At 40.0% G+C, this 26,553-nt stretch overlaps 5 protein-coding genes across 5 annotated transcripts; 3 read left to right on the top strand and 2 right to left on the bottom strand.

Moving 5' to 3' along the window:
• Positions 1–2,226: 2,226 nt before the first annotated feature.
• On the top strand, positions 2,227–4,053 carry IAQ61_003501 (uncharacterized protein; the record flags this gene model as incomplete). The annotated part of the gene is made up of 1 exon (XM_003836914.1): positions 2,227–4,053. One exon carries the CDS (start codon positions 2,227–2,229, stop codon positions 4,051–4,053), a length of 1,827 nt encoding a protein of 608 aa, XP_003836962.1.
• Positions 4,054–20,635: 16,582 nt separating this feature from the next.
• Positions 20,636–21,532, bottom strand: IAQ61_003500 (uncharacterized protein; the record flags this gene model as incomplete). Its single annotated transcript, XM_003836913.1, has 1 exon — positions 20,636–21,532. The coding sequence occupies one exon, from the start codon at positions 21,530–21,532 to the stop codon at positions 20,636–20,638; it is 897 nt and encodes a 298-aa protein (XP_003836961.1).
• Positions 21,533–23,551: 2,019 nt separating this feature from the next.
• On the top strand, positions 23,552–24,568 carry IAQ61_003499 (uncharacterized protein; the record flags this gene model as incomplete). The annotated part of the gene is made up of 4 exons (XM_003836912.2): positions 23,552–23,743; positions 23,797–23,848; positions 23,906–24,178; positions 24,243–24,568. 4 exons carry the CDS (start codon positions 23,552–23,554, stop codon positions 24,566–24,568), a joined length of 843 nt encoding a protein of 280 aa, XP_003836960.2.
• Positions 24,569–25,621: 1,053 nt separating this feature from the next.
• Positions 25,622–26,020, top strand: IAQ61_003498 (uncharacterized protein; the record flags this gene model as incomplete). The annotated part of the gene is made up of 1 exon (XM_003836910.2): positions 25,622–26,020. The coding sequence occupies one exon, from the start codon at positions 25,622–25,624 to the stop codon at positions 26,018–26,020; it is 399 nt and encodes a 132-aa protein (XP_003836958.2).
• A 96-nt stretch (positions 26,021–26,116) lies between these two features.
• Positions 26,117–26,395, bottom strand: IAQ61_003497 (uncharacterized protein; the record flags this gene model as incomplete). The annotated part of the gene is made up of 1 exon (XM_066095992.1): positions 26,117–26,395. The coding sequence occupies one exon, from the start codon at positions 26,393–26,395 to the stop codon at positions 26,117–26,119; it is 279 nt and encodes a 92-aa protein (XP_065953868.1).
• Between the last annotated feature and the right edge of the window lie 158 nt (positions 26,396–26,553).

Below are 26,553 nucleotides of genomic sequence, written 5' to 3'. Positions count from 1 at the left end.
TATATATTCTATAAAAGTAAACTACTTTTATTTCTACTTCTATTAATCTACTAGTATTACGTAGTAATAACTAGTTTCCTACTAACTATTTAAGTATTTTACCCCTCCTTTCTTTAATCTTCTTCACGACCTCTATCACCACCTCTACTACTACCTCTACCACCACCTCTACCACCACCTCTATCACCACCTCCACCACCTCCACCACCTCTATTATTACTACCTCCACCACCTCCACCACCTCTACTACCTCCACTACCTTCACTACCTCCACCACCTCCACCACCTCTATCACCACCTCCTATTAGTAAAAATATCATGACTTATTATTATATTATATGTGCGTATAGTATAAAGCTAATCTTCTCTACCCCTTTTAGTCTTAGCTAGGTATTATAGCGTAGTAGAAATAAAACTACTTTTTATATTTAATTTAAACCCCTACTATAAAAGTAAACCACCACTTTAAACCTATTTATAGGTATACACGAGGTTAGTTTACACCTATATAGTAAACCCCTAGCGTACCATTCTACACTAAACAATTTTTTACCGTAGTGGTAGTCTATGGAGTCGTTACCTTTTTCCCTGAGTGCAGATACTGATCTACTTCCTAAAAGCCCTTATTATTCTTGGTGGTATCCCTGTTATTCTTATTTTGTATTATGGAGCTTTAAATGTTGCCACCATTACATGGCCTTGCGCTGTAGTGTTTGCAGTTTGGGGCGCTGTTTAATGTTGATTACAGTTACTGATTAGTGATTGTTTCTGATGCTCGCTGCGCTCGTAAAAGTCCAGCAGAATGGTTATTTATTAGTTTGATACATATAACACTCGCTGAAACCTTCCGCTCCTTATTTGAGAGCATCCATGGTGCGTTGATTTGCCTTTGAAAGCAGTGTTGTCAGGGCCCGGCGCGAAAGCTGCGGGATCTGCCATCGCTTAAGCCTATCATGCTTAGATATCGCCCTCATCTACGTAGAGGCATCTCGCAGTGCTGAGGGTGCTTCCTTTCGTTATACGTGTGGCTATCATAGTATCGGTGGTGATCGTCTTAGGAACGTGATCCTTATGGTCTTTTTAGCTTGGAACTTAACACCTTGAAATTGGCAGAAGCCCTCTATACTTTCCATCTTCTCGCCTCATCGGGCCCCAAAGAGAGTGGCCGTGGGGTGTATTGTCTCTTATGATGTACAACGTGAAGTCCGCCGCGGTAGTCACTGGCCACTTGTTGGAACCTAGCGCGAGGCTCAAGCAGTTTCCTTGCGGTTTTTGTGTGTCCTCGATCTCTTCGCAAACTGCCTTTAGTCATTTAAAAGCCTTTCTATCTGTGATTTGGCGTACTTAGATCTCCAAAGCCTCGAGTACCACAGTGACGACGACGATGCTTCACCTCGTCAACATCAAGAATTCAGCACCAAATCGACAGGGTTTCGCCGCGACTATTTGCCCTCAACCTTCTCAACATTGTGGAAATCCCTAAGATGTACCTATATATAAAAGATTGCTTGAGACGCGATTCGTGTGGTTTCTGATGTGTTGTTGCCTGCTGGACGTCAGAGCTCGATGCAAGACCTCCGGGTTGCGTTCTGACAGTCGCAATGTTTCCAGTGGTAGGTGTAGCAGACCCATCCGTCTCTTGACCAGGAAGGACTAGTATGAATTTCCAAGGACGATGAAGAGCACGTAATAATTGTCGGGTCAGACGCTGGACACTGAGGTGTCATTGGCGAATGGCGAGGGCGGAGGTAAGGAAGCCTGCCAAAAATAGCTTGACAAGATCACGGGCTGTACAGTTGGTAAACATGCATTGGGGCATACCAGGCTTCGAAAGCGTGACTAGGGGCAACATGACCACTGAGGCAAACGAAACGTACTAACTCGAGGCTACGACAGCGAACGCGGGTGCTGACCTCCAAGGACCCCCTCATCTTGCTGTACACCATTGGCCGCAGGTTAGGCGGCACGATCGTATGAGGCTCAATATCTACAGCAATTGCAGTTTTTTGTGACGGATATGGTGTGTTAGCTGTGAATATAAAGTGTCGTGAATCTCTACAATGAATGGCCTGTCACCAGGGACCATCTCGTGCAATTCACATCGCTCTTCACCACTTCCACGACGAGCAGCTATCAAAGTCAACACCAGTATTTCTTCAGCCACCCTGACCTTCAAACCGCACACCAACATACAATCCTTACCACACAAGCAGCACTGGCGACCGAATGGATCAATCTCCCCGCCCGACGGAGCGCGGTCTCTGCCACGACGGTTACAACTTCAGTAACCCCTCAGTCGATTCCCACGATGCTCCAAGGCCTATTGGCAAGCTCCAAAAATCAACCATACAGAGAATAGCGGCCTTTGAACCCCTGCATAACCCTGCCTTCGGCCAGCACTGCGGGTACGCAAACGACTACAGTCACCCCTATAGACCAAACGTGATCCTAGACGTTCAAGGAAAACCCAAGAATGACCCATACTTTCCAGAAAACAACTTGCGATTCGCTGATCGGAATGACAGCAATTTCAGGTGCGCTGTCGAGAATCATGCAGTCGCTTCTAGCCCAGGCGGGTGGAACCGCAGCGCAAGAAGAGAGATCCAGCACCTGCACGAACCTCCAGCGGAACCACATAACTCGCATCACAGGTCCTTCTCCTTTCCGCTGCCTACCATTGCCCCTATGCATTCATCAACTCACCCTGAATCTCGACACAGTAGCGCACCCCCCCAAGCCGCGGGATACTCCAAATATGATTGCTTCCGCAATCGCTTTGAAAGCTCCGAAACGGCAAAGGAGTTCCGGCACACTTCGATGCGATTCGATAGGACGCCGTGCAAGGCCCCACAGGATGACCCAACGATAGAGGAGGTGGAGAGCGACCGAAGAAGGAACGTTGAGCGCATCTACAACGCCATGACCCGTGGTGACATCGCCAAGGATAACGAGGGTTCTACAGCCATGAAGAGGTGGGTGTACGACGCAAATTACCCATCAGCTCTTGTGGAGGCGTATGCCCACAAGGTTTTCGATGCGATGTTGGAGCAAGTCAAGCTGGGATTCCGTGGCTGGAATCAAAATGACTATGTCGTGGACGAGCGCAAGGGCGAGGACGACGATCGCGATGTTGACTGTGCAGGTCGTCTGGACAACATCATCAGCGCTCTCGAGCATGAGAAATCCATCTGCGAGAATGTGATGAGCTCGTCCAACCAGATCCGGATGTTTGTTAATGCACCAAAGGCATACTCCAAGCGCAAAGATCAGAATCGAGTTGGTAATGGGAAGAGGCCGAATGCAAAGGGCTTAGTCGCCGGCAGCTCAGAATCCCCAGCGAAGAAACGAAGAACAGGAGGACACACCAGAAACCGCTCTTCCACGCTCTCCGACCTACCATCGTCACGAGGCACAACTCCACGGGAATCATACGATAAATTAGGGCTGCCCTTCTGTGCACCCCAGTTCCAAGGGAGAGGCAATGTCAGCTCCTCTCCACCATTTTCCTTCGCGCCGCTGGCGCCTGCCTTCCACCGGCGAATGGGTCTTGCACACAGCACTTCTTTCGGCCAGCTTCTCAGCAACACAAGGCCGCCCTCGATGATGTCGCACATGGCCCCTGTCACCCGCATGGCTTCGGTGCCTGCTACTCTTCAATCCCCTTTCATGTCGCCGTCTAATCAGTCGCACAGTCACTTCTCAACACCCGTCATGCCTGACGCACCAAAGCGCTCAAACAGCTGGCAAAATACTGATATCTTCGATCCACCAATACAAATCGATGTTTCATGCCCTGAGAGGAACGACAGCCCTCTCTTCAACGACATGACCGATTGGGATTCGCGAGACGTGGTCTACACACAGAGCTTACAGGACGCCAATCTTTTTGTTCAGCACCCGGAAGCCGGCGTGTGTATGGCCGACCTGGAGAGGGTAGATTCACACCAGGATGGTGACATGGCCAGTGGTGAAGACTTTACGACTTTCTGGAACCAACAGCGAGGTGTCCAACAATTCCCGTTCGACGACCCGCCATCCAACCAGCAACAGTGAAGATATGATGGGCGCCTTCCTGTAGCCTTTTGGGAGGACTTCTGCCTACCTTACTTGCTTGGAGTTTATCGTCCAGTAGTTCATTGGGCACTCTGAGTATTTTCTTGGCCACCCATTTTTACGCTGCACATTGTCGTTGTCGTCTATCTGGAAAGTGTGACGACTAGACTCACGTCTTCCTTATTTCGTGCATGTTTTTGGAATTTAAACTGGGACAATTGTAACTCCATGCGAGCGTTTGATCTGCATTTCTTTCAGCGCAGGGCTTGTAGAGTGGTAATGGCATGCGATTGGAAACTGCTTGGAAGGAGATCATAACTTAACTGCGAATATGATGAGGAGAGAAGCGTTCGTTATGTGGAGTCTGTATCTCTAAACAATGCATTAGAGTCTAATCACTGGCATCATGTGCAAAACTTTGTGATGGGATACTACTGATAGTGGTACTGGAAGGACGTGGGCTTGCTGGTACGCGGAGTCAAAACAAGCCGAGGCGCTAGTTAGTCATCGCGGGGGGCCAATAAGGTCTTAACGTGATCCACCACCGAGCGCCCACCCCCACCGAGCGCCCACCAACACCAAAATCACCAAATTTTCAACACCAAATTTCTTAACAACTATAGCACCTATTAATAACGCGCTTGCAGCAATTAAATCCTTAACTCTTAGAGAAGATTTTACATACTTAGAAATAGTAGAAAAGTATAGTTACTTGCAGTTAACCTTATCTAAACGCTACTAGAAAATTTAGTAGGCACACACTACTACTCTACTAAATAGTTAAATACTTAATACCACGTAAGAAAGCAAGCTTATAGAGTATATTAAAGAGCTTTATAGGTAAGGATTACCCCCTATATAGACTATTATTTAAAATTTTGCAACTAAAATAATAGGGAATCTAGTAGGTAAAAATTAGGTGTAGCGCTTTATTAACTGCTATAATATTAATCTTATCTTCTATTAGGCTACTAGGCTTAATCGCAACTACTTTAAAGCTAATTCTACCTTTAAGTATAGCTTATACTTTAAGCTTTTACACTAAAAAATAGAGTAATATAATATTAAGAGTTAGTATATCTATAATATATATAACAATAGGGTAGAATTGCCTGCCTATTATTCTATGCTAAGTTAGGCCTAATAAAGGCCTAACTTACTAATATATATAGAGAACAGCTCGCCTATAGTTAGGATAGGCATATTCTTCTTATCCTTTTGTATAAGACCTATAGGTATAGGAATCTTATCCTTTTCTATATAGACGCGCACTCCTATATACCTTTAAGTTATATAGGATACCTTTTAGATGCCCTACCTACCTAAGTTATTATATTATAAGAAGAATATTATCCTAGCTAGTAATAGTATTTAAGAATATTGCACTTATTGTTATTTTAAGCTACTAATTTAGTTCTAGTAGCTATCTAACCCTGCAACTCTATAGTTAGAATAGCTATTAGAACTTCTAATAACTAAAGCCTATAGGCTTAGACTTCTAGACCTATAGGTGGTGCTAGATTACCTTTAGAAAAATCGCGTTAGATTGCGTTAAGGTAGAGACCTAGAGACTACTAAAAGCCTAGAGGAATTAGAGGCAAAGCTAATATTCTCCTATAACTAAACCCCCCTAAAGAAAAAATTTATTATTCTTATTTACTATAAAATATTAAATAAAGGCAAAGGAAGGGTATCTAGTTTAGCTACTTTTAAAAGCCTATTTACTAATAGAAAGAAATTAGATAAGGAAGACTTAATTAATAACGCCCTCCTTAAAGGACCTGCTTCCTATCTATCTCTTAAGATACCTTATACTCCTAGGAAATCTTAAAGTAACACCTCCCTTAAAGATAAATATATATTAACCCTATCTAAAAAGGAGAGGTTAGAGGAACAAGTTAAGTAACTTACTAATTAGTTATATAATACCTCCCTCTATAAGGAGATATAGGGTACTACCTAACCTAGCTAGTCTTTAGCTTCTATATTAAACCCTATAGTATATACTATAAAAGCTAAGAGATAATCTAAAAAGACGCTAAATATCTCTACACTTAGTAATAGTGCTAATCCTACTTTTAGATAATAGCAAGCATCTATTTAGGATAGGCTAGAGATTAACGCTAATTACTACCCCTTTTCTAGAGCTTAGATAGCGTTAGTCTAGGGACACTACTTAGGACTAGCAAGAGAATACTTAGAGCTATATTACCTATCTAATTCCCTAAGTCTTTAATTCTAAAAAGCTAAGGAAATAATTACCCTCCTTTAAACTTACTTTATTACTAGAAATAAGATAGCTAAGAGTTAGACTATATTTAACTACCTATATATAACTAATATAGAGACGTTCCCTACTTTTAAGTTATAATTCTAGAGTCTTACTATTAGAGGAGAAGTACCCTAATTAGAGTAGTATTACTACCTCTAGATAAAGATTACACCTTCCCTAAGGATGCTAAACCTTGCTTTCTAATAGAATTAGCATAATAATTTTAAGACTATAGTAGATTATCTTACTACTTTTAATATAGAACACTGCCTATACCCTACCTTATCTACTCCTACCTAGACTACTTTATTATCTAGAAAAGGACTAACCCCCTTCTAACACTCTAGAAACTAGTCCTATTTAGACGCTAATTAGAAACCCTATAATAGACCTTTAATAGCTAAACCTTATATACCCTACTTATAATAATAAGGCACTACCCCTTAAAATAATTAACCCCTATCTACTACGCTAGCTACTCCTAGCGCTACTACAATAGGAACCCTAGTAACTTGCTATAATTATAGAAAGCCTAGGCACTTCTCTAGTAACTACCCTAAACCCCCTAGGATTTAGGCTATAGATATAGAATAGGTTATTAAGAATTCTAAGGAAGAAGAAACTACTAAATTAACTAATTTAGATAGCTATTAGACAGGAAATAATAACGCCTATAAGGATCCTCCTTCCTAGGCCTAACTTAATATAACCTGTTAAACCTTTCCTTAACTAAATTATTTATTAGTTCCTATTTACTTATATATATAACCCTATACCTTAATAGATCTAGTGTTTGCCTAAACGCTTTAGTAGATACTAGGGCCTAAGGTTACTTATTTCTAAATTTAAAAATTACTTATAATATCTCTTCTACACTTAGGGTACCTATCTAAAAGCTACTATATAAGCTTACTATTAAAGGGTTCTAGGATTAGATTACCTCCCTAGTTACCTACTATATTTAGCTTTATATAATAGTTAGTAGCTAAAAGGTTTATAACTGCCCCTTTATAATAGTAGACTTAGGTTCTTAGGATTATATTATTAGATAATACTAGCTAAAATAGTTCTAAATCCTAATTAATACAGATAAATCTTAACTAATCTAGCTAGAGAAATATCCTCTAACCTATAACCCCGCACCTCCTATTCTAGTATAACTCTACTAGCAAGTGCTATCTACTCTAGTTACTTATAATATCTTGCGAAGAGACGCCCTTTAGGATTAAGAGGAGAACTAGAACTAAAACAGTCCTAGTTTAATTAATAGAATACGTAGTATACTTAAAATCCTAGCTACTTATAGGGCTGCTACTAAACCTATTACACTACCTACCCTAGTCTAATTACTAACTATTACCCTACCTATAAAATTTTAAATTGCTACTATTTCTACTAATACTTTCTATTTTAATATAAAAAAATCTTCTAATAAATTCTTTACTACTAGCCTGTATAAGATTAAGTGTAGGATCCAAACCCTATCTAAATAGGATACTCTTAACTATAGCTTATTAGATTAGAAGCTCCTATCTAACTATAACTCCTATTAGGAGGTCTTTAATAAGGCTAAGGCTAACAAACTTCTAATCTACTAGCCTTATAACTATAAGATAGTCCTAGAGGAACCCCTTCTAAACTACTAGAGTCCCCTCTATTATTAAAATACTAAGGAACTCTAGGCTACTAAGGAATATATATAAGAGCACCTATAGAAAGGTTTTATTAAGACTAGTTAGAGCCTATTTGCCTCTCCTATCCTATGTGTTAAAAAGCTAAATAGAGGCCTTAGGATCTGTGTGGATTACTATAAGCTTAATAGCTTAACGCGAAAGGACGCGTATCTAATACCCTATATAGATAATCTATTATCCTAGCTAGCTAAAGCAAAAATCTTTACTAAGCTAGATATTTATACTACCTTTAATAAGATCTAAATAGACCCTAACTTAGAGGAGTATACTACTTTCTACACTAGGTATAGTGCCTATAAATACAAAGTCCTACTATTTAGGCTATATAATAGACCTATAACCTATTAGCGCTATATAAATAATATACTAATAGATTATTTAGATAACTTCTATATCGCCTATCTAGATAATATCCTTATCTACTCTAAAAACCTTGCTACTTACAAGGACTATGTTTAAAAAGTCCTTAAGTGTCTTTATTCTACTAGATTATAGGCTAATATTAAGAAAAGCAAATTCTATACAACCTGTACCTGTTACCTTAGATATATCCTAACTAACAAAGGCTTAGAGGTAGACCCTAACAAAGTTAAAGTACTCTAAAACTAGTCCGCTCCTAAGACAATAACTAGAGTAAAGTCCTTCCTAGGATTTACTAGATTCTACTAGTAATTTGTGGAAAACTTCTCTAAGATAGCTAAGCCCTTAACCACTCTCTAGAGCCCTGCTACCCTATTTGTATAGACTTTAGAATACTAACAAGCCTTTAACTAGCTTAGGAATGCCCTACTAGCAATCCTAAGCTTAGCTTACTTCTATCCTAAGTACCCTCTAAAACTAGAGACAGACGCCTCTAATAGAGTTATTATAGCTATCCTCTTACAGGAGCATCCTAATAGGAAATAGTACCCTATATCCTTCTTTAGTTAGACCCTTACTAGTTCTAAACTTAACTAGGAAATCTATAATAAAGAATTATTTGCAATAATCTACGCCTTTAAGAAATAGCGTGCTAACCTAATAAGTACTTAGCACCTTATTAGAGTATACATAGACTATAGAGCACTAGAGTACTTTATATCTACTAAAGTCCTTAGTGCTAGGCAAGCTAGATAGCTAGAGGTTATAAGTCCCTTTAACTTCTAAATTAAGTATACTCCTAGATCTTATAACGCCTAAGCTAATATCCTAAGTAGAAGGGAATAGGATATAATTAACCTTAAGACTACTTAAAGGGATAATTATTCACAAGTAATAATCGCCCTAGATAGGTTACACCCCTAAATCAACTCTAACTTAGCGCGAGACTACCTAGCTAAGTGTTCCTTACTAATCCTTGCTTTAATTATAGCAGTTTAGAACCCTATAACTCTTAGATCCTGTTATAGACTAGCCTTAAGGGAGAATGCAATAAGCGTTAATAATAGTATTTAGTATCTTAAAGGAGAGATAAGCCCTCTACGCCTTTTTATAGGTGTCTAGTGTGTTCGCTTAGTAGTGGTGTTAGACTTAGTCTATCTTGTGTTAGACCTAGGCTTAGGTATAAGCCTAAGTCCTTTATATACCCCTAACCTTCCCCTATAAACTATTATAAAATTTTCTTTCTAGGGGTCTAGGGTTATATCTCTGTCCTCTATAATCTATATTAGGCTTTATTATTATATTTTTTAGTTTTATTATTATATCTTTGTGTTCCTTCCTAATTTATAATAGGCCTATATATTAAGTAGTACGCGCGCGTAGCGTCTATACGCTTATTTTAGCACCCTACTATAAAAGTTCTAATATAGCTATCCTACCCTACTATAAATTTCTTTAACTTACTTTATTATATAACAGATTTCCCCTACTAATTAGCCCTCTCTCTACTCTTTTTCTATTAATCCTGCCTATCTAGCCCCTATTATATCCTTATCTATAGCTACTAGTGCTAGTAGTAGGGATCTACTACAAGGCAGTTAGACCCTGCGCTAGGCCTACTAAGATAAGGTGCGTACTTCTAATATTCTCCCTATATTTCCTGCACTAACTTTTTATTTAGCACATATCTCCCTAAACCTAGTTACTTAGTAGCTTTATTATTTCTAGTAACTTAGATAATAAGGAATATAATAGTAGCTTTATAAAGCTACTTCCCTATAATTAGTATATTAACTAGCTTTATCTCTTTAGTAAGTGTAACTATTAGGAGGGTAGTAGTAAGTTCCCCTTAATTTTTATTTTCTTTATAGCAAGTTCTAACTATATCTAGGGCGCTTATATAAGTCCTGCTATTATAGCTATAAGACTTGTACTTAGTTAGAAGCTATCCTTACTAATAATCCTAATATTTGCTAAGCCCTCTATAACTAGCTTTAGTTTTATTATAGTTACTAGGAGGATTACCTTTATATTGTAAAGAGGGGGACCCTTAGCACTTTTATAGGGAAACCTACTAAAGGCACCTATTACTAGTTTATACTATAGTTCTACTAGCTCTACTATTATTTTAAGGATCTTATATTAAGGGCTTAAACTAATAACACTATTACTCTACTTGCCCCTACTACCTATTTGCGCGCCTATAATTAGTATTAGCTTAGTGCTATTATTCTATCTACTACTAGTACTCTAGTATTTCTACTTTAGTCTACTATTACGCCTTTATATAGTAGTTATAGCAATAATAACGTTATATAGCTTGCTGCTGCTACTAGTGTTACCTTCTAGCGTATTAACTAGCGTATAAATAAGACCTAGGCCTAAACTAACCTTTATATTAATAAGCTTAAGAGCGCTACTAAGCGCACTACCTATAGTATTAAGACTCTTATTATTAGTATTAATTTTCCCTTATTCCCTTTATATTTATTCTAATATTTACTTTCTTTAGGCCTAGAGTGCTACGCGTTATTATGGACTGGCCTTAAGGGGGAATGTAATAAGCGTTAATAATAGTATTTAGTATCTTAAAGGAGAGATAAGCCCTCTACGCCTTTTTATAGGTGTCTAGTGTGTTCGCTTAGTAGTAGTGTTAGACTTGGTCTGTCTTGTGTTAGACCTAGGCTTAGGCATAAGCCTAAGTCCTTCACATACCCCTAACCTTCCCCCACAAACTATTGTAAAATTATCTTTCTAGGGGTCTAGGGTTATATCTTTGTCCTCTATAATCTATATTAGGCTTTATTACTATATTTTTTAGTTTTGTTATTATATCTTTGTATTCCTTCCTAATTTATAACAGGCCTATATATTAAGCAGTACGCGCGTATAGCGTCTATGCGCTTGTTTTAGCACCCTACTATAAAAGTTCTAATATAGCTATCCTACCCTACTATAAATTTCCTAAACTTACTTAGTTATATAGTAGGCTTTCCTAACTAATTAGTCTTATCTCTACTCTTTTTCTATTAATCTAGCCTATATAGCCTCTATTATATCTCTGTCTACTACTACTAGTACTAGTAGTAGGGATCTACTATAAGGTAGTTAGACCCTACACTAGGCCTACTAAGATAAGGTGCGTACTTCTAATATTCTCCCTATATTTCCTATACTAACTTTTGCTTAGCACACGTCTCCCTAAATATAGCTACTTAGTAGCTTTATTATTTCTAGTAACTTAGATAATAAGGAGTATAATAGTAGCTTTATAAAGCCGCTTCCCTATAATTAGTATATTAACTAGCTTTGTCTTTTTAGTAAGTGTAACTATTAGGAGGGTAGTAGTAAGTTCCCCTTAATTTTTATTTTCTTTATAGCAAGTTCTAACTATGTCTAGGGCGCTTATACAAGTCCTATTGTTGTAGCTATAAGACTTGCACTTAGTTAGAAGCTATCCTTACTAATAACCCTAACGTTTACTAAGCCCTCTATAACTAGCTTTAGTTTTATTATAGTTACTAGGAGGATTACCTTTATATTATAAAGAAGGGGACCCTTAGCACTTTTATAGGGAAACCTACTAAAGGCACCTATTACTAGTTTGTGCTATAGTTCTACTAGCTCTACTATTATTTTAAGGATCTTATATTAAGGGCTTAAACTAATAACGCTGTTACTCTACTTGCCCCTACTACACACTTACGCGCCTATAATTAGTATTAGCTTAGTGCTATTATTTTATCTACTACTAGTACTCTAGTATTTCTACTTTAGTCTACTATTACGCCCTTATATAGTAGTTATAGCAACGACAATGTTATATAGCTTACTACTACTACTAGTATTACCTTCTAGCGCATTAACTAGCGTATAAACAAGACCTAGGCCTAAACTAACCTTTATATTAATAGGCTTAAGAGCGCTACTAAGCGTACTACCTAAGGTATTAAGACTCTTATTATTAGTATTAAATTTCCCTTGTTTCCTTTATATCTATTCTAATATTTATTTTCTTTAGGCCTAGAGTGCTACGCGTTAGCAAGCTATTAAAGCACTACCCTCCTCCTACTACTACCACTACTATTATTTATACTTATTAACTAAGTTATCCCCTACCTACGCCACGCGTAAGCGTTACTACTATTACTAAGAGATATAGAGGCGTTAGAATAATATAAATAATAGTTTAGGGGGGGCTAAGGGGGGGTTAGTTATAGATAGTAATAGTATAGACACTACTACCTAATTATTAGCTATATTATAAAACTTTAGTAGTAGGGCACTTACTTAGAGTGTTATTAGGATAAATAAAAGATATCTCTAATACCTTTCTACTTCTTAATTATAATAAAGGTCTAAGTTATTATTCTAGTCTCCTTTTACCCTTGCTTCCTAGCTTTTATACGTATTAGGCTATTATTGTGCGCAGTATCCCTATACTATTCCTTAAACCTATCTAGAGCCTTAGTATCCTATACTACCTCTAGCAGGTGCTATATTAGATTAATATACCCCCTCTATTTTACTAGGACTTAACGCTTTCCTTTTCCTCTTGTATTCTTTGTATAAAGAATCTCTTCTACTTCCTATTTATCTAGCGTTATATCTTTATTTTCTAGAGTAACTATTAAACCTAGTTATAAGTCCTAAAGCTTCTAGCTTAGTAGTAGGTTATTAGTAGCTCTCTCTAGTAGATCTATATACACAGTCTTATATAAGCTCCCTAGTAAGTCTAATACTACTATAAGTAGAGTAGGAACTTATATTACTTTATACTTTACCTATAGCTAGTTAAACCTTTTACTTAGTTAGTTTATCTTTATATTACGTATTATAAACTAAACTATATTACCTTTTAGGAACTTTTTAGCTAGGTATTAGGACTAGTTTATTACTTCCTATTATTATTACTATTAGAATATAATAGTAGCTTGCGCTAGCTCTACACCCCTCTGTAGGTGTGATAAGAACGCTACAGCCTCTCTATAAGGATTCTTAGGCTTTACTAGTAGTAATATTGTCTTTTATAGCATGTCTATAGTATACCTATTTAAAAGTAGATTTAGGCTAACACTAGTTATGCTAGAGTCCCTATTATTAAGTGTAAGTTAGTAGGCTAGAAGGCAGTTAGGCTAGTTAGTCTGCTTAAAGCATACTATTATACGCAGCACTACCTGCACTTCTTAGTTTGCCTGCTCTGTCCTGCTATCTATCTAGGGGTGGTATATAGTAGATAGTAACTAGTTTATCTTTATTATCTAGTATAATATTATCTAGAAGGATCCTAACTAGTCTAAGCCTTAGTTAGTAATAATAGAGGATAGGAAGCCCTAGAACTACTACTAGTTATCCTAGAAGATTCTTGCACAATAATTAGCTATTATAGAGACTATTACTTTAAGCCAAATATATTTAGATAATCTATTAGTAATAACTAATAGGTACTAGGGTTTGCTATCCTCTTTTACTAGTAGGTTAACTATAAAATCTATAGATATTTAGGACTAGTATTGTAACGCGACTAGTATAGGTTACAACAGACCCTATTAGCGCTTCTAGGAGATATAAGCACTATAATAATAGTAGTTTTAAATATACCACATAACATCTCCTAATATTCTATCCTAATAATAGTTGCGGCGTAGTATTTAAAATATTATATTCTTTCCTAGGTATCCTACTAAACCTAATTTATATACTTACTATATAATAGTAGTTATAAGGGGTTCCTATATTAGTAACTAAATAACACCCCTCTAGAGCAAAGTACCATATGCACTAATTATATAGTCCCTAATCTATTGCCTTATATTAGCTAAAACTAGAAAAGACCTAGCGCCTTTCTAAACCGCATTAAGACGTACTTAGTATATCTTATCTTCTAGTACCGCTTTGTCCTATAGTGTCTACATATACAGGTTAGCAAAGAGGCTAGCGCCCTTTAGTAACTTAGACGCCTCCTCTACTTCTAACACTGCAACCTAAATTAATTTAGGGCGCATTACTAACTATAGTATTACTTTAGAGGAGTTTAAATCTTGTGGTTATCTACTTAAGGTATTAGGTTATCCTATAAGATAGCTAGGTCTATACTATAGGATATACTAATATTTTAAAAGTTCCTCTACCTAGTAGCACTATTATTTGCTTAAGCTTTAAAGGCTAGTAAAGTACTCTAAGTTTTTATAGTCTGTAAATATTGTAAATAGCTTATAAATACTCTATAACTCTACTAACTAACTTTTAAGATACTTAATAATAGCGAGTAATTCCTTGTTATATATAGTATAGTTTTATCTCTCTAGCGTTAGTGCTATAGAGTAGTAAGTAACTAGGCGCTAGACGCCCCTAACTTTTTGCAATAAGCAACCCCTAAGAGCGTATCCTAAATAGTCTACTTCTAATAATATTTCTTTAGCTAGGTCCTATTGTGTTAATACTAGTCCTAATATAAACGCCTTTTTTAGCGCATTAAATATACTTTGTTCTTCCTCTCCCTATTAGAATAGGGTATTCTTCCTAGTTAGTTAGTTTAAAGGTGCTACTATTTTAGAAAACTTTACGATAAAATTATAGTAGAAGTTAGTAAAACCTAGAAAACTCCTTACCTCTCTTATATTCCTAGGGGATTCCTATTCCTATACTGCCCTAAGCTTTTTAGGGTTAGGTCTAAGTAATTTGCCCGCCTTAATAATATAGCCTAGGTAGCGTACCTCCTTAATACTAAAAGCACATTTCTCTAAGTCTAGGTGTAGTCCTACTTCTTTTAATAGTGTAAGTACACGCTTTACTTTTTCTATATAGTTAAACTAGTCTCCTCTTAAATAAATTAGGATATTATTAAGGTAGGCTATTATATATAATCTAAGTAACTCTACAAGCGTAGTATTAATATATTGTTAGAAAGTAGATAGCGCACTACTAAGACTAAATAGATATACTAACTATTTATATAACCTAAACTAGGTATAGAAAGTAGTTAAGGACTTATAACCTTCTACTATTCTAACTTTGTAAAAGGTAGCGCAAATATCTACTTTTGTAAACTAATTTACGCTAGATAGTATACGTAAAGTTTCCTTAATAAGTAGTAGTAGGTATTAGTCTAAGGTTATTATACTATTAAGCATCTAGTAGTCTACACATAGACGCTAACTGCCTAATAGCTTCTTTACTAGCAACACTAGAGCTCTAGCTATAGAGGAGCTTGCTTAGATCTAGCCCTTATCTATTAATCTAGTAAGTTATATTCTTAGTTCTAGTAATTAGTTACGCAATATAGGGTACAGGGGACCCTATAGGGGGTTAGGCTAGGTTCTATCTAGGAGAGTTATTAACTAAATATAGTAATCTATACTACCTTAATAAGGTAGTAAACTGCTTGCTAACTCTTTGTTAAACAGGTCCTTAAACTCTTAAAGTTCTAGTAGCAACTTTATCTTTCTAGTTTTATGCTTAGGTTTATAGGAAACTATATTACTAGTAATATAGATAGTGTGTATATTAATAGGACTTCCCTTATTAACACTTCCTAGATATTTTATTAGGCGTAAGTTATATATTGCCTATAATATATCTAGTATATTTATTGTAAAAATTTATACCTATATATCTTCCTATTAGGGTTCTTAATTTAGTAACCCTGCTATAACTAAACCTAAGATAATAGAGATATAGGTAGGATATAGGCGTCTCCTGCTCTCTTATACTACTATATTTCCTGCCTTCCTAATTATTAATTCGCCTTGTAGAATGTCTATAATAACGCCCTCTCTGTAAAGCTATAGTCTACCTAGTATTAGTTAATAGGAAAGATAAGGTACTACATAAGCTAAAAGCTAAGACTACTAACTATCTAAATTATAGTCTAATACTACTAACTATGTAATTCTTGTACCCTTAGTAATTCCCTAGGTATATTGCAAGAGTCGCGGGGGAATATTAATAAAGGTCCTACTAATCTATCTTGCTAACTTTTCCTTAACTGCACTAAAATACTAGCACCCTAAATTAACTATCGCTTACACGTTCTCTACTCTACCTAGGAGAAGGGGAATAAAGAAGGGAGGATTATTTAACCCTGCCTTAATATCTAGGGGATACTTAATAGCCTTTACTATTAATAATTCCTCTGTTACAGTGTCCTCCTTATACCCCTAACTTAGCCTAGGGTTAGGGGTAGCTAGTTTCCTAAATTAGGGCTACTTACTAATACTATAACTATCTTAACACCTACTAGTTATAGCAATAGGGTATTAGGATATGCACGCATAAAATAACTACCCTATCTACACTAGGTGCAGACCTTTGCTAGTTTCTATGTATTAAATAGGTCCTATAGGATCTAGTTAGGACGTAATATTAGTAGTTTAGTAGGTGCACTTAATAAGGCTGCCACTTCTACTATATTTGTGTCGCTGTCCTAATCTAAGGTAGACCTCTACTAGGGTTCCTTAGACTTACTAGCCTAAAGAAACCCTAGTTCTAGAGAGGCTATTTTAATATCTACTATAATTGTCTTATATTCCTCTATAGCTATATTATAGTTTGTCCTAAAGACTCCCCTATTAAGGGAAACTAAGCGCATGTAGCTATTAAGAGATTGCTAAAGTTATAAAAGCTTCTATTTATTATTCTAGTATAAACCTCCTAACTATATAAGAAGCTACACAAAATTTATAAAGAACTCTATAAAAGGCTAATTTTAGCCCTAATATAAGTGTTCTAACGCAACTTAGGCGCGCTCCTGCCTATAGTAGTTACTATAATAGAACGCTAGGTAGTTAAGAAACCTGCTTATATCCTAACGCTTGCGTGTACTATCCTTAAAGTATAGTGCTATAGCGCGCTAGACTATAGGTAATAACTAGGACTAAATATATATAAACCTTGCCTCCTTATCCCTAATAAAGACCTTGTCTGCACGCAGTTTAAACTCTATAGTTATTTACTAGGAGGAGAAGTTTGCCTTAGTGCTATTATATAGTAAGCTAACTAGGAAAGGTTTGCAATATAAGGCGGGAGAGGGTAGAGGCAGCATGTTATTAAACCTAGCAGGCTTAGAGGAGGGTTAGGATAGAATCTAATTGCGTATTTCTTTGTTCTATTAACGTAGTATAGCTATTATAGCAGAGTCTTAAGCCTATTATTCTATTAATCTATAGACCTGTTATATTAGCCTTTCTACTATATTAGGTTGCACCTAGTTATTCTAAATATCTAGCGCATCTATCTCTTATTACTATTATAGTATATTTAGAAGAAGATACTAAAATATTATAGACTAGCCTTAAGGGGGAATATAATAAGCGTTGATAATAGTATTTAGTATCTTAAAGGAGAGATAAGCCCTCCACGCCTTTTTATAGGTGTCTAGTGTGTTTGCTTAGTAGTGGTGTTAGACTTAGTCTATCTTGTGTTAGACCTAGGCTTAGGTATAAGCCTAAGCCCTTTACACTAACTTACTAATATATATAGAGAACAGCTCGCCTATAGTTAGGATAGGCATATTCTTCTTGTCCTTTTGTACAAGACCTATAGGTATAGGAATCTTATCCTTTTCTATACAGACGCGCACTCCTATATGCCTTTAAGTTGTATAGGATACCTTTTGGATGCCCTACCTACCTAAGTCGTTACAATATAGATAAGAAGGGTTTTCTTATTAGAGTACTATTAAAAACTAAACGTGTGTTTAATAAGAGCGCCTATAAGTAGAGAAAGATTAGAGCTATACTCTAGGATAGTAATAGGGAGTGGATTACTACTATAGCTTGCATATGCGCTAATAGTACTACTCTTACCCCTACCCTTATTTATTAGTCCTAATCTAGAGCTCTATAGGATACCTAGTTACAAGATTTTAACCTATTACAATACTAAGCTTTCTTTGCAGGATTACTAAGTAGGTGGATAAGCCACACCCTAGGGGTATCCTAGCTTAAGGAGGTGTTTAATCGCAAGACAAAAGCTAAAGCTTATACTTTATACTAGCTCCTTATCCTTAATAGCTATAGATCTTACGTAATAATAGAGTTTATTAAGTACTATAATAAATATAAGATCCTACTTATAATATATCCCCCTTATAGCACTTACACCCTTTAGCTACTTAATATTATAGTATTTGCTCCCTTTGCAGCTTTATATAAAGCTTAACTATCTAGTTTTCTAGATAGCTCCTAAGGGCTTATAAGTATTATGTCGCAATATAATATCTTATCAATATCCCACCATATATATCAACTTATCGGGGTGGGGTAACAGTGTTCACTTTTGCCCTATTCTTGGTTTGCGACATATTACTAAGAGGGATTTCTACTAGTTATTTAATACTGTATAGAGTAATACCTTTAAGGAAAAGCTAATATTAATAGCTTTTAAAGTGATAGGTATCTTACTACTTAACCCTAATATTATCCTTTTAAGGTTTAAAGCACCTATAAATAATAGCAACTAGCCTTCTTTAAGTAATAGTATAACCTTAATATTAAGTATAAGTAATTAGAGAAAGATAGAGTAGTTACTCTATAATACTATAATTAATATCTATAATAAATAGTTAAAGAAGCTTAGCTAGATAATCTATACTATATTAGTAAGAAATACTCTACTTAACTACAAAAATAAACACCTAAGGGCTGCCCTAGCTAATAAGAAGAAGCGTAGGAAGCGTGGTAAACCTCTATTATTACCCCCTAATAATAATTATAGTAGTAGTGCCTAATTTATTTTACTATTAAAGGTAGAGTAAGTATTTAAGCTCTAGGAGTAAAAGAACCTTAAAGAATAGGAGCTATAACACTAAAAAAGTAAGGTAATTAAGCTTTATAAGTAATAGAAGCTTACTAAAGCTTAACTTATAGAGGAGCGTTGCCTAAATTAAGTAATTACTAAGAAGGAGCAGGAGGAGAAAGCTACCTAAAAAGCTACTGCACGTAATAAGCAGAAAACTACTAAGCAACTAGAAAAGTAACTCTAAAATAATATTAAAACGTCCTAAATAGGCAAGAGGCAAATCCTTAAGCCTCCTACTATTATACTAGCTAAGGTGGTTAATAAGGAGCTAGTAGAAGAGGATATAGTAGTAGAGGCAACTTCACAGCGTGGGCGCCTAATTAGACCCCCTAAAAAGCTGCTTACATAATCTAAAATATTTAATCTACTCTAATAGATCTAATAATCGCGACTCTAAGAAATCTCGTAATAATAGCTATTGTGGGTGGCGCAATATCCTCATTTAGTGGGTGGTGGATTTTGGTGTTGGTGGGCGCTCGGTGGGGGTGGGCGCTCGGTGGTGGATCACGTTACAATCTAACTCCACACCCGGACCCTGGCTTTGTGTAACCATGCGGCGCACCCTCACTTGTCGCGGCAAGACTATACTCTACTACTTGATCGGCATTGCCTGTGTAACTTCACAAGTCTGAAGCCTCACCGCCTTCTAGGCTTTCTCGGTTACGCAGCTGCAATTGAAGGCAGTGACTTAGTGCAACAGCCAGTCTCCCAGCTCTGCCATACTGACAGATTTATGATGTAGGGTGTAGGATATGTGCACTCCTTCTCACTCTTCGCTTGGACCATTTAGAACAGTGATACCGACTATTCACCTCGTAGTCTTAGGATTGTGTTGATTAGCACATGTACATGTAGCTGCAAAGTCTGGCGCTTTTGTATGTCGCCGCTTTGTACGATTAAGCAAGTGTTACAGACAGGTGGGATCTCGTCACAGAAAGACAATCCTTCGTGTATGTTCGTCCTAACTGTGTATCATGAGTAAACCTATTATCCTGGTGACAGTGAGTACTCGCTATTTTACCCTATTACAGAACATGCATCGTCTTCACGTTCAGCATCCAGGTACCAATGTATCAGATGCTGTCAGCATAGTTATTGGTTCCCACCAGTTCGTGTCACTTGAGCAAGCTAATGCTCAAGTAGATGCTATGCAAGAGTCCTCGGGTAGTCCTGGACTGTGTGAGATGTTCATCTACTGGTATATCAACACATTCATCTTGAAAGGCTGCGTTTCTTTCTCAGTCAGTCATAACGGTCAAATCATGCATTGCTGAGAGTCACCATGGCTAGCAAAAAGAAAGCGTTGCGATGTCTCTGCAAAAAGCAGGTGATAATATATATGCATCATTGAATTGTATATCTACAACAGAATTGAATAGCTATTCGACTTGCCAGCAACACCTCGAAGTTATTTTTGCCAGGTCTAGCAGGCTCCACTCCTGATCATGTGAGTAGCTTAGACCTGGAAAGCACGGGGGTGAGGGCGCGTAAGAGCTACCATGCGGCGGACCTTGTTGGCAACATCAGAGCCAGCGTTGGTCTTGAGCCAGCTGATCAAGGTGTCCATTGTGAAGGTCTCGGGGACATTGGAGCTAGACTTGAGCCAGCTGACGAAGCTGTCCACGGTGAAGCTCTTAGGAACGGTAGAGCCAGATCCTCCAGACTCAGTAGACGGGGCAGCGGCAGTGGCAGGCTTGGCTGGGGCAGGACTGGGCGTAGCAGCGGGTGTGGAAGAGGCCGGAGGGGCAGAGCTGGCGGGAGCGGGAGAAGTACCGGAGCCGGAGCCACCGCCCATTGTGAAATCGATGCAGGCCTCGTATGTCTGATTGATCGTAGGGGCGTCCCAGAACCACTGAATGACACATTCACCGGGGGTGGTGCATTCGCTGCTGACATCAGGCATAGTGATGTCAAAGGAGAGCCATTCGGGACGGGAGGAGAGTGGGACCGAGGTGAGCCCATACTCGTCCCAGCTGATCAAGGGAGAGCCGATGACCGTGTCGGAGCTGGTCTTGACAATCGAGACGTTGGCGTGACCGTCGTGAGGCGCACGGATTTCAACCTTCATGGGGATGACTTGGCCGGCTGTGTAGGAGAACACCTCGGCAGAGTCAGAGAAGGGAATACCCTTGCACTGCCACATCCTGCAGTTTGGCTGGCTGCCCTGCATGTTCTGGAGAGCAGCTTGGACATTGCCGAAGTGGTCGGAGAACTGGTTATTGTAGACCTGTTCACCGCAGGCTTCCTTGAGACCATTACCGGGCATACGAGGTTTAGGGGAGCTGATGTAGCCATGGGCGGCAACCGAGGAGACGAAGCTAGCAAGAGCAACGGCGGCGGAGTAGGACTTCATGGTAACGTGTTGATGCGCTGTCTGGGAAAAGCTAGGCGTGCTGGTAGGGGTTGAAACAGAAGTCTGGCTTCTTAAAAAGAACGTGTAGAGTGAGTGACGATAGAACGAATGTGAGGTCTCAGACCTGAAAGTGGCAGAAAAAGCTGTAGTCGAAGTGAAGGAACTGTTGTTTGGTAAGAAGCAAGAGAAAAAAGGCACCGAGAGCCTATATACCACTGTTCTCACCACCCGAGTACTCACTTTTCTCGTCATATTGTGGGCCAATTCATTAAACATTCGAAACGAAGTTCGGATGGGATTGCAATCAAAATGGCGCTTACCCTTTGTTCTCGACTCTAGCAAATCCCACGCTTTGCCTGTTCCTGGGATCTCGAACAGAGAGTGGAACTTCTTAGTTTTGCTTGTGCGGAGTCATTGGCCACTTAGGGAACAACTGCCGTCTCCAAGATCGGAGGTCGGTGGATTAAGGCGGCGGGTTCAGCATAGGCAAGTCCGGGACGATGGCCATCAAGCATTTTGACAGGAAACCATCCGAACATCGTAGTTCTCTAACTACAGATGGCAGTGCAAACGATTTGTTTCATATCGACGAAGCGCCCAGATCCCGGGTTGAAACGGTGGCGGAGCGCGCGATGGGTTTCATGTCGTCCGAGAACTTATGCGAAGAGCGGAAACGGGAGGTGTGGCGCGCTCCACCAACCTGGTCGGACATTGGCAGGAGCCTCAACTGCGTCATGGGCTGCTGGTATTCCTCTTTTGCACGAGGAAGATATAATCTATTGAAATGGATCTTTGCCGTGGAAGGTCCCAAATGGAGAACAAGGGAATGAAGGAAGAGATGGAGACTGAAGATGGGAAAAAGTCGGTGGGGGAGATGAAGGAGGTCTCAGGTACCTGATTAGTGGTCGACGTCGGGGAGATTGGACAGTTGCATGTGGTAGGGATCGTAACAACATCACTTGATTCACGTGGACAACTCCACTCCAGCATCAATTTGCAATGGCTTACGGTACCTACTATTATCTACACTTGGCCTCCATACACCTTTTTCGGCATCTGATGCTATCACATGATGGTATAGATCGAAATCGACCGACAAACTGTACCGGTATGACTAGACTATTAACAGACGAACGGTGACATCAGGGGGCAGGGTAGAGCAACTCTCGTTCGACAAAAGCAAAGTCGTCGACCGAAACAATGCACCAATGGCGACGTGTATTGCTGCCAGCAACTCGGCGATTATCCTAAGGCCGCATGCATGGTACGAGCGGAGATTTCATGCGAGTCCGCTATATTGCTATTTGCTCTTGGCACACCATGTCGAAACATCACATGATTGGCTAGCATGAACAGAGGAGGCTGTTACTCATTCTTGGTGCGTATATGCTGTGGTCATCTGTGGCAGAGTAGGTATAGCAGAGTCTAACAAGGCTCAATTCCTGCTTCTTGCGGGGTAGTGGTCATAGAGGTTGCGGGGAAGACGCAGGTACTAAGGTTGAGTCGGCTATGAGCAAACTGTTGTAGCCGCGCTCCCGCATCCCACATTGGGTCAGCATGGATAAAGCCTGCTCGTCATGAAGCTCTTATTACCGCGGTATTCCAGCCACTCGGGCGGAACCAAAAGGCACTTCGACACGAACTTAGCACACAAGTGGCTACACAGCGGTCATGGAAAGGTCCAATGGACACAAATAGCGCGGTTTGTGTGATTGGTATGGTGATTCTCATGGCTCGCATCTGAGTCTACATGGAGTCAGGATCACCTGGCCGACATCCAAACGCTACTCGACTACTGGCTTAATAGTAGCTTCACACTACTTCTGCGGACTATGCAGCGAATGCCATCTGCTAGACTGGACGGATGGAGTTTTGCAGTGAAAGAGTTTCAGAGGCGGAATCAAGCCGTTGCTACATAAGAAACCCCAGAGTACCCCGTACCTGGAGTTTATCGAGCTTTGTGGTGTTGCGTCTTGTAACAAAACCTCATCTACCATCACATATCCTTCATCAGCTACAATGGCTTCTCGGGATCATTTCAACACTAATGAGAACCGCTCCCATGAGACACACTTTGACAGCGAAGAGAAGTTCCGATACGAGCTTGCAAAGACCGTCACCTTGGCACCAGAACTCTACGAGAGACTCTTCATCTCCCCAAAGACCCAAGTCTCGGGGTCTCTGCGAAAGACCTTTGGGAATCCGACGCCTGTAGGTTGTCGCATTGTAGGAGCCATGACATGAGCTACTAATCGAAACACTAGGTTGGCGTATTAGGCTTCTCTGTAGCAGTGTTGCCACTCTCTGCAGCTTACAGTACGTGGCTTCTTCCATGTTTGATTCCCTGAGATTCCATCACTGACGTGCAATCAGTGGGCTGGCATGGCGCAGGAGGCCTATCCGCAGCAACCCTCACGGTTAACATCTGGTTCGGTGGCTTGCTTCTCATCCTCGCTGGCATAGGCGAATTCCTTCTCGGCAACACATTTCCCATGATTGTGTTCCTTGCTTACGGCGCACATCTCCTGTCGTACGCGACAACCTTCATCCCATGGTTCAACGCCATTGGTTTCTTCAATCCAGACGGCAGTGGCTTGGGTGGCCCAGGAGCTGCCAATCAGACACCCTTATTTTTGTCCAGCTACGGTAAATTATATGCTCCCTATCATATTCATCGACGACTGCCATAGCGACTAACAATAGTTCCTAGCATTTTACCTCGTCGCCATGTGTCTGCTCTCCTTCATCTTCCTCCTGGGCTCGCTCCGAGTAAACGGCGTCTTCGTTCTCATCTTCGCCACCGTTACAATTGGCTTCGGCCTGGGTGCAGGTGCATTCTTCCACCTCGGTCAGGGCAACGTTGCTTTGGGCAACAAACTGGCAGTCGGAACAGGTGGATGTTTTTTTGCTGCTTCTGTCCTGGGCTTCTATTTTTTGACTGCGCTTACGATTGCAATCATGGAATTGCCGCTTCCTGATCTGCCAGTTTTCGACCTTAGCACGATCATCAAGGCCAAGTCGAGAGCCGTACCCTAGGAAGCGTAAGCTGCGTATGGTATCAGGGGCCTGTCTCAGAATGATGGATCTGACTATATGTATGCTTTGAGACCACGTTCACAGCAATAACATTCAGTCTTTTATGGACTTCGACGATTGTGCCCACAATCCCATCACCGAGTACTTGCGGATGCGTCACCAGTAGGTCGCCGTCATTCAGGTGCAGGCCAAGTGCTATCGATGCTGTCCACTGCACATGTACATGTATATGGGCTTGCTCGCCTTTTAGAATGGACGGCTGGGACTTGACTGATTCGAAAAGGGACCTTGACGCCCCTACCGGTACTCTTCGATGGCTGCATGGGTTGGCATGGTAAAAAAGATACCAAGCATCATGTCGCTTGTATGCCATGCACATTCTAGCCCCCCTCTCTTCCTAATTACCAATTCTCTTTCATAGGCCATTCATTCCATCTTTCAACATCGGATTCCAGATCTGGTTAGAGCAGCTCCTTGTTCTAATGTGGTGAGAGCCCGGGAGCAACTCAATTCTTAAAGTGCGGCATGACGACGACACAGTGTTTCCAAGGCAACAAATGATGTCAGACTCACAGGTTGGGCTATTTGCAGCTTTTAGTGAGGCAAGGTCTACTCTGCTACGTGTGTAGAGTTCCAACAGCCAGTCGCGAGGACGCCACGTGATGGCGGGTCACCCATCCACTTCAAGCTTGCACCATTGTCGCTCCCTCCTGTCCTTTCCTTGTCCTCACAGTTCAGAGAATCTTATATTCAAAAGTTTTTAAACATCGCGCGAAAGAGTCCGTCAAAGGTCCAGTGGGCGGCGTCGCAACCCGACATGCTTGACCTAGCAAGTACAAACCTTGTCCGCTAGGTACATCCCAGAACCTAGTAGTTAATATGAGCAATGATAACACACAACAATCCCAGTGCGTGCCCTCTCATGATACAAAACAGGCCCAACTCACCCCACTTCCTGAAGCCATGCGCACAGCAGCACAGCGATCAAGACGGAGTCAGTTCTATGTTTGACTGATGGCACACTGCATACTGTACAAGCCAGTGAACCCACTGATGGCCCAACAACACAATGCATCAATAAACACCGCCGCGAAACCTGATTCACTGCTACTGAAAGATGATCTACCATCTCAAAGCGACGAAAAGGCGGGCAACTCGATGGTCTCCAATCGCGTACCTCCCGGCGTCATCGTAGCTAAGAGCTTCGACGAAGAAGGGCAACCGGCAGTCGAAGAATTGTTTGACTGTCGCACCAGGAGAGTTATCAAGGCGAAGAAGACTCGAGCTCCCACTAAAATGCAGGAAAAGGCGGAGTGTGGTTATGAAGGGATGAGAGTGCGATATCTCGATGTATATAACCGCGCTGATGGTATGATTCGACATCAATTCCCACCATCAGAGGGGCCGAGACAACGTCAAAGTCCCTCATGCAAGAATGAGCTGGTCGGTTAGGTTCATGCGGACTGTGCCGTGGTAAAGAAATCCTCCACTTTGCAAGCGCATTTGAACAGGCGGGAGTGGCGTATATGTACCGAGCTGACTACGGAGCTAGACCACAGCAACACCGCTTCTGGCCAGCTGAAAGCCAACAGAGCTGGGATCGGCCAATTCAGGCACCAGAGTCCTCCTAAATGATATTCTTCTCAATCCAGAAGCGAAGATTCCATCGCCACCTCCGCCGCTCTTGTTGGGGCAGACCCTCTTGTCATCACCATCAGTATCACCACCCAATGCCCTAAACTTTCCCTCGAGACGACCTGATTCACTTTCGTTGTGTACATGCCACAAGAGAATAACGGAGAATCTTTCCTGCGTAGATTTCAGCATCTCATCCCCATAGTATTGGAAAATGAGTGGCTATCATCAGGGGGTCGGAGCTAGTGAATGGCTTTTTCTCGACCAAATTAGGACTAGCTCCCTGACCCATTAATATAGTCTGGGCTCCTCTTCAAAGAACACTGTGTGCCGATTTTTTGATGGACTGT

Source organism: Plenodomus lingam (assembly GCF_022343315.1).
Source record: "Plenodomus lingam strain CAN1 chromosome Unknown contig_18, whole genome shotgun sequence".
Taxonomy (NCBI): domain Eukaryota; kingdom Fungi; phylum Ascomycota; class Dothideomycetes; order Pleosporales; family Leptosphaeriaceae; genus Plenodomus; species Plenodomus lingam.
This window is presented reverse-complemented; position numbering and strand designations above follow the sequence as displayed.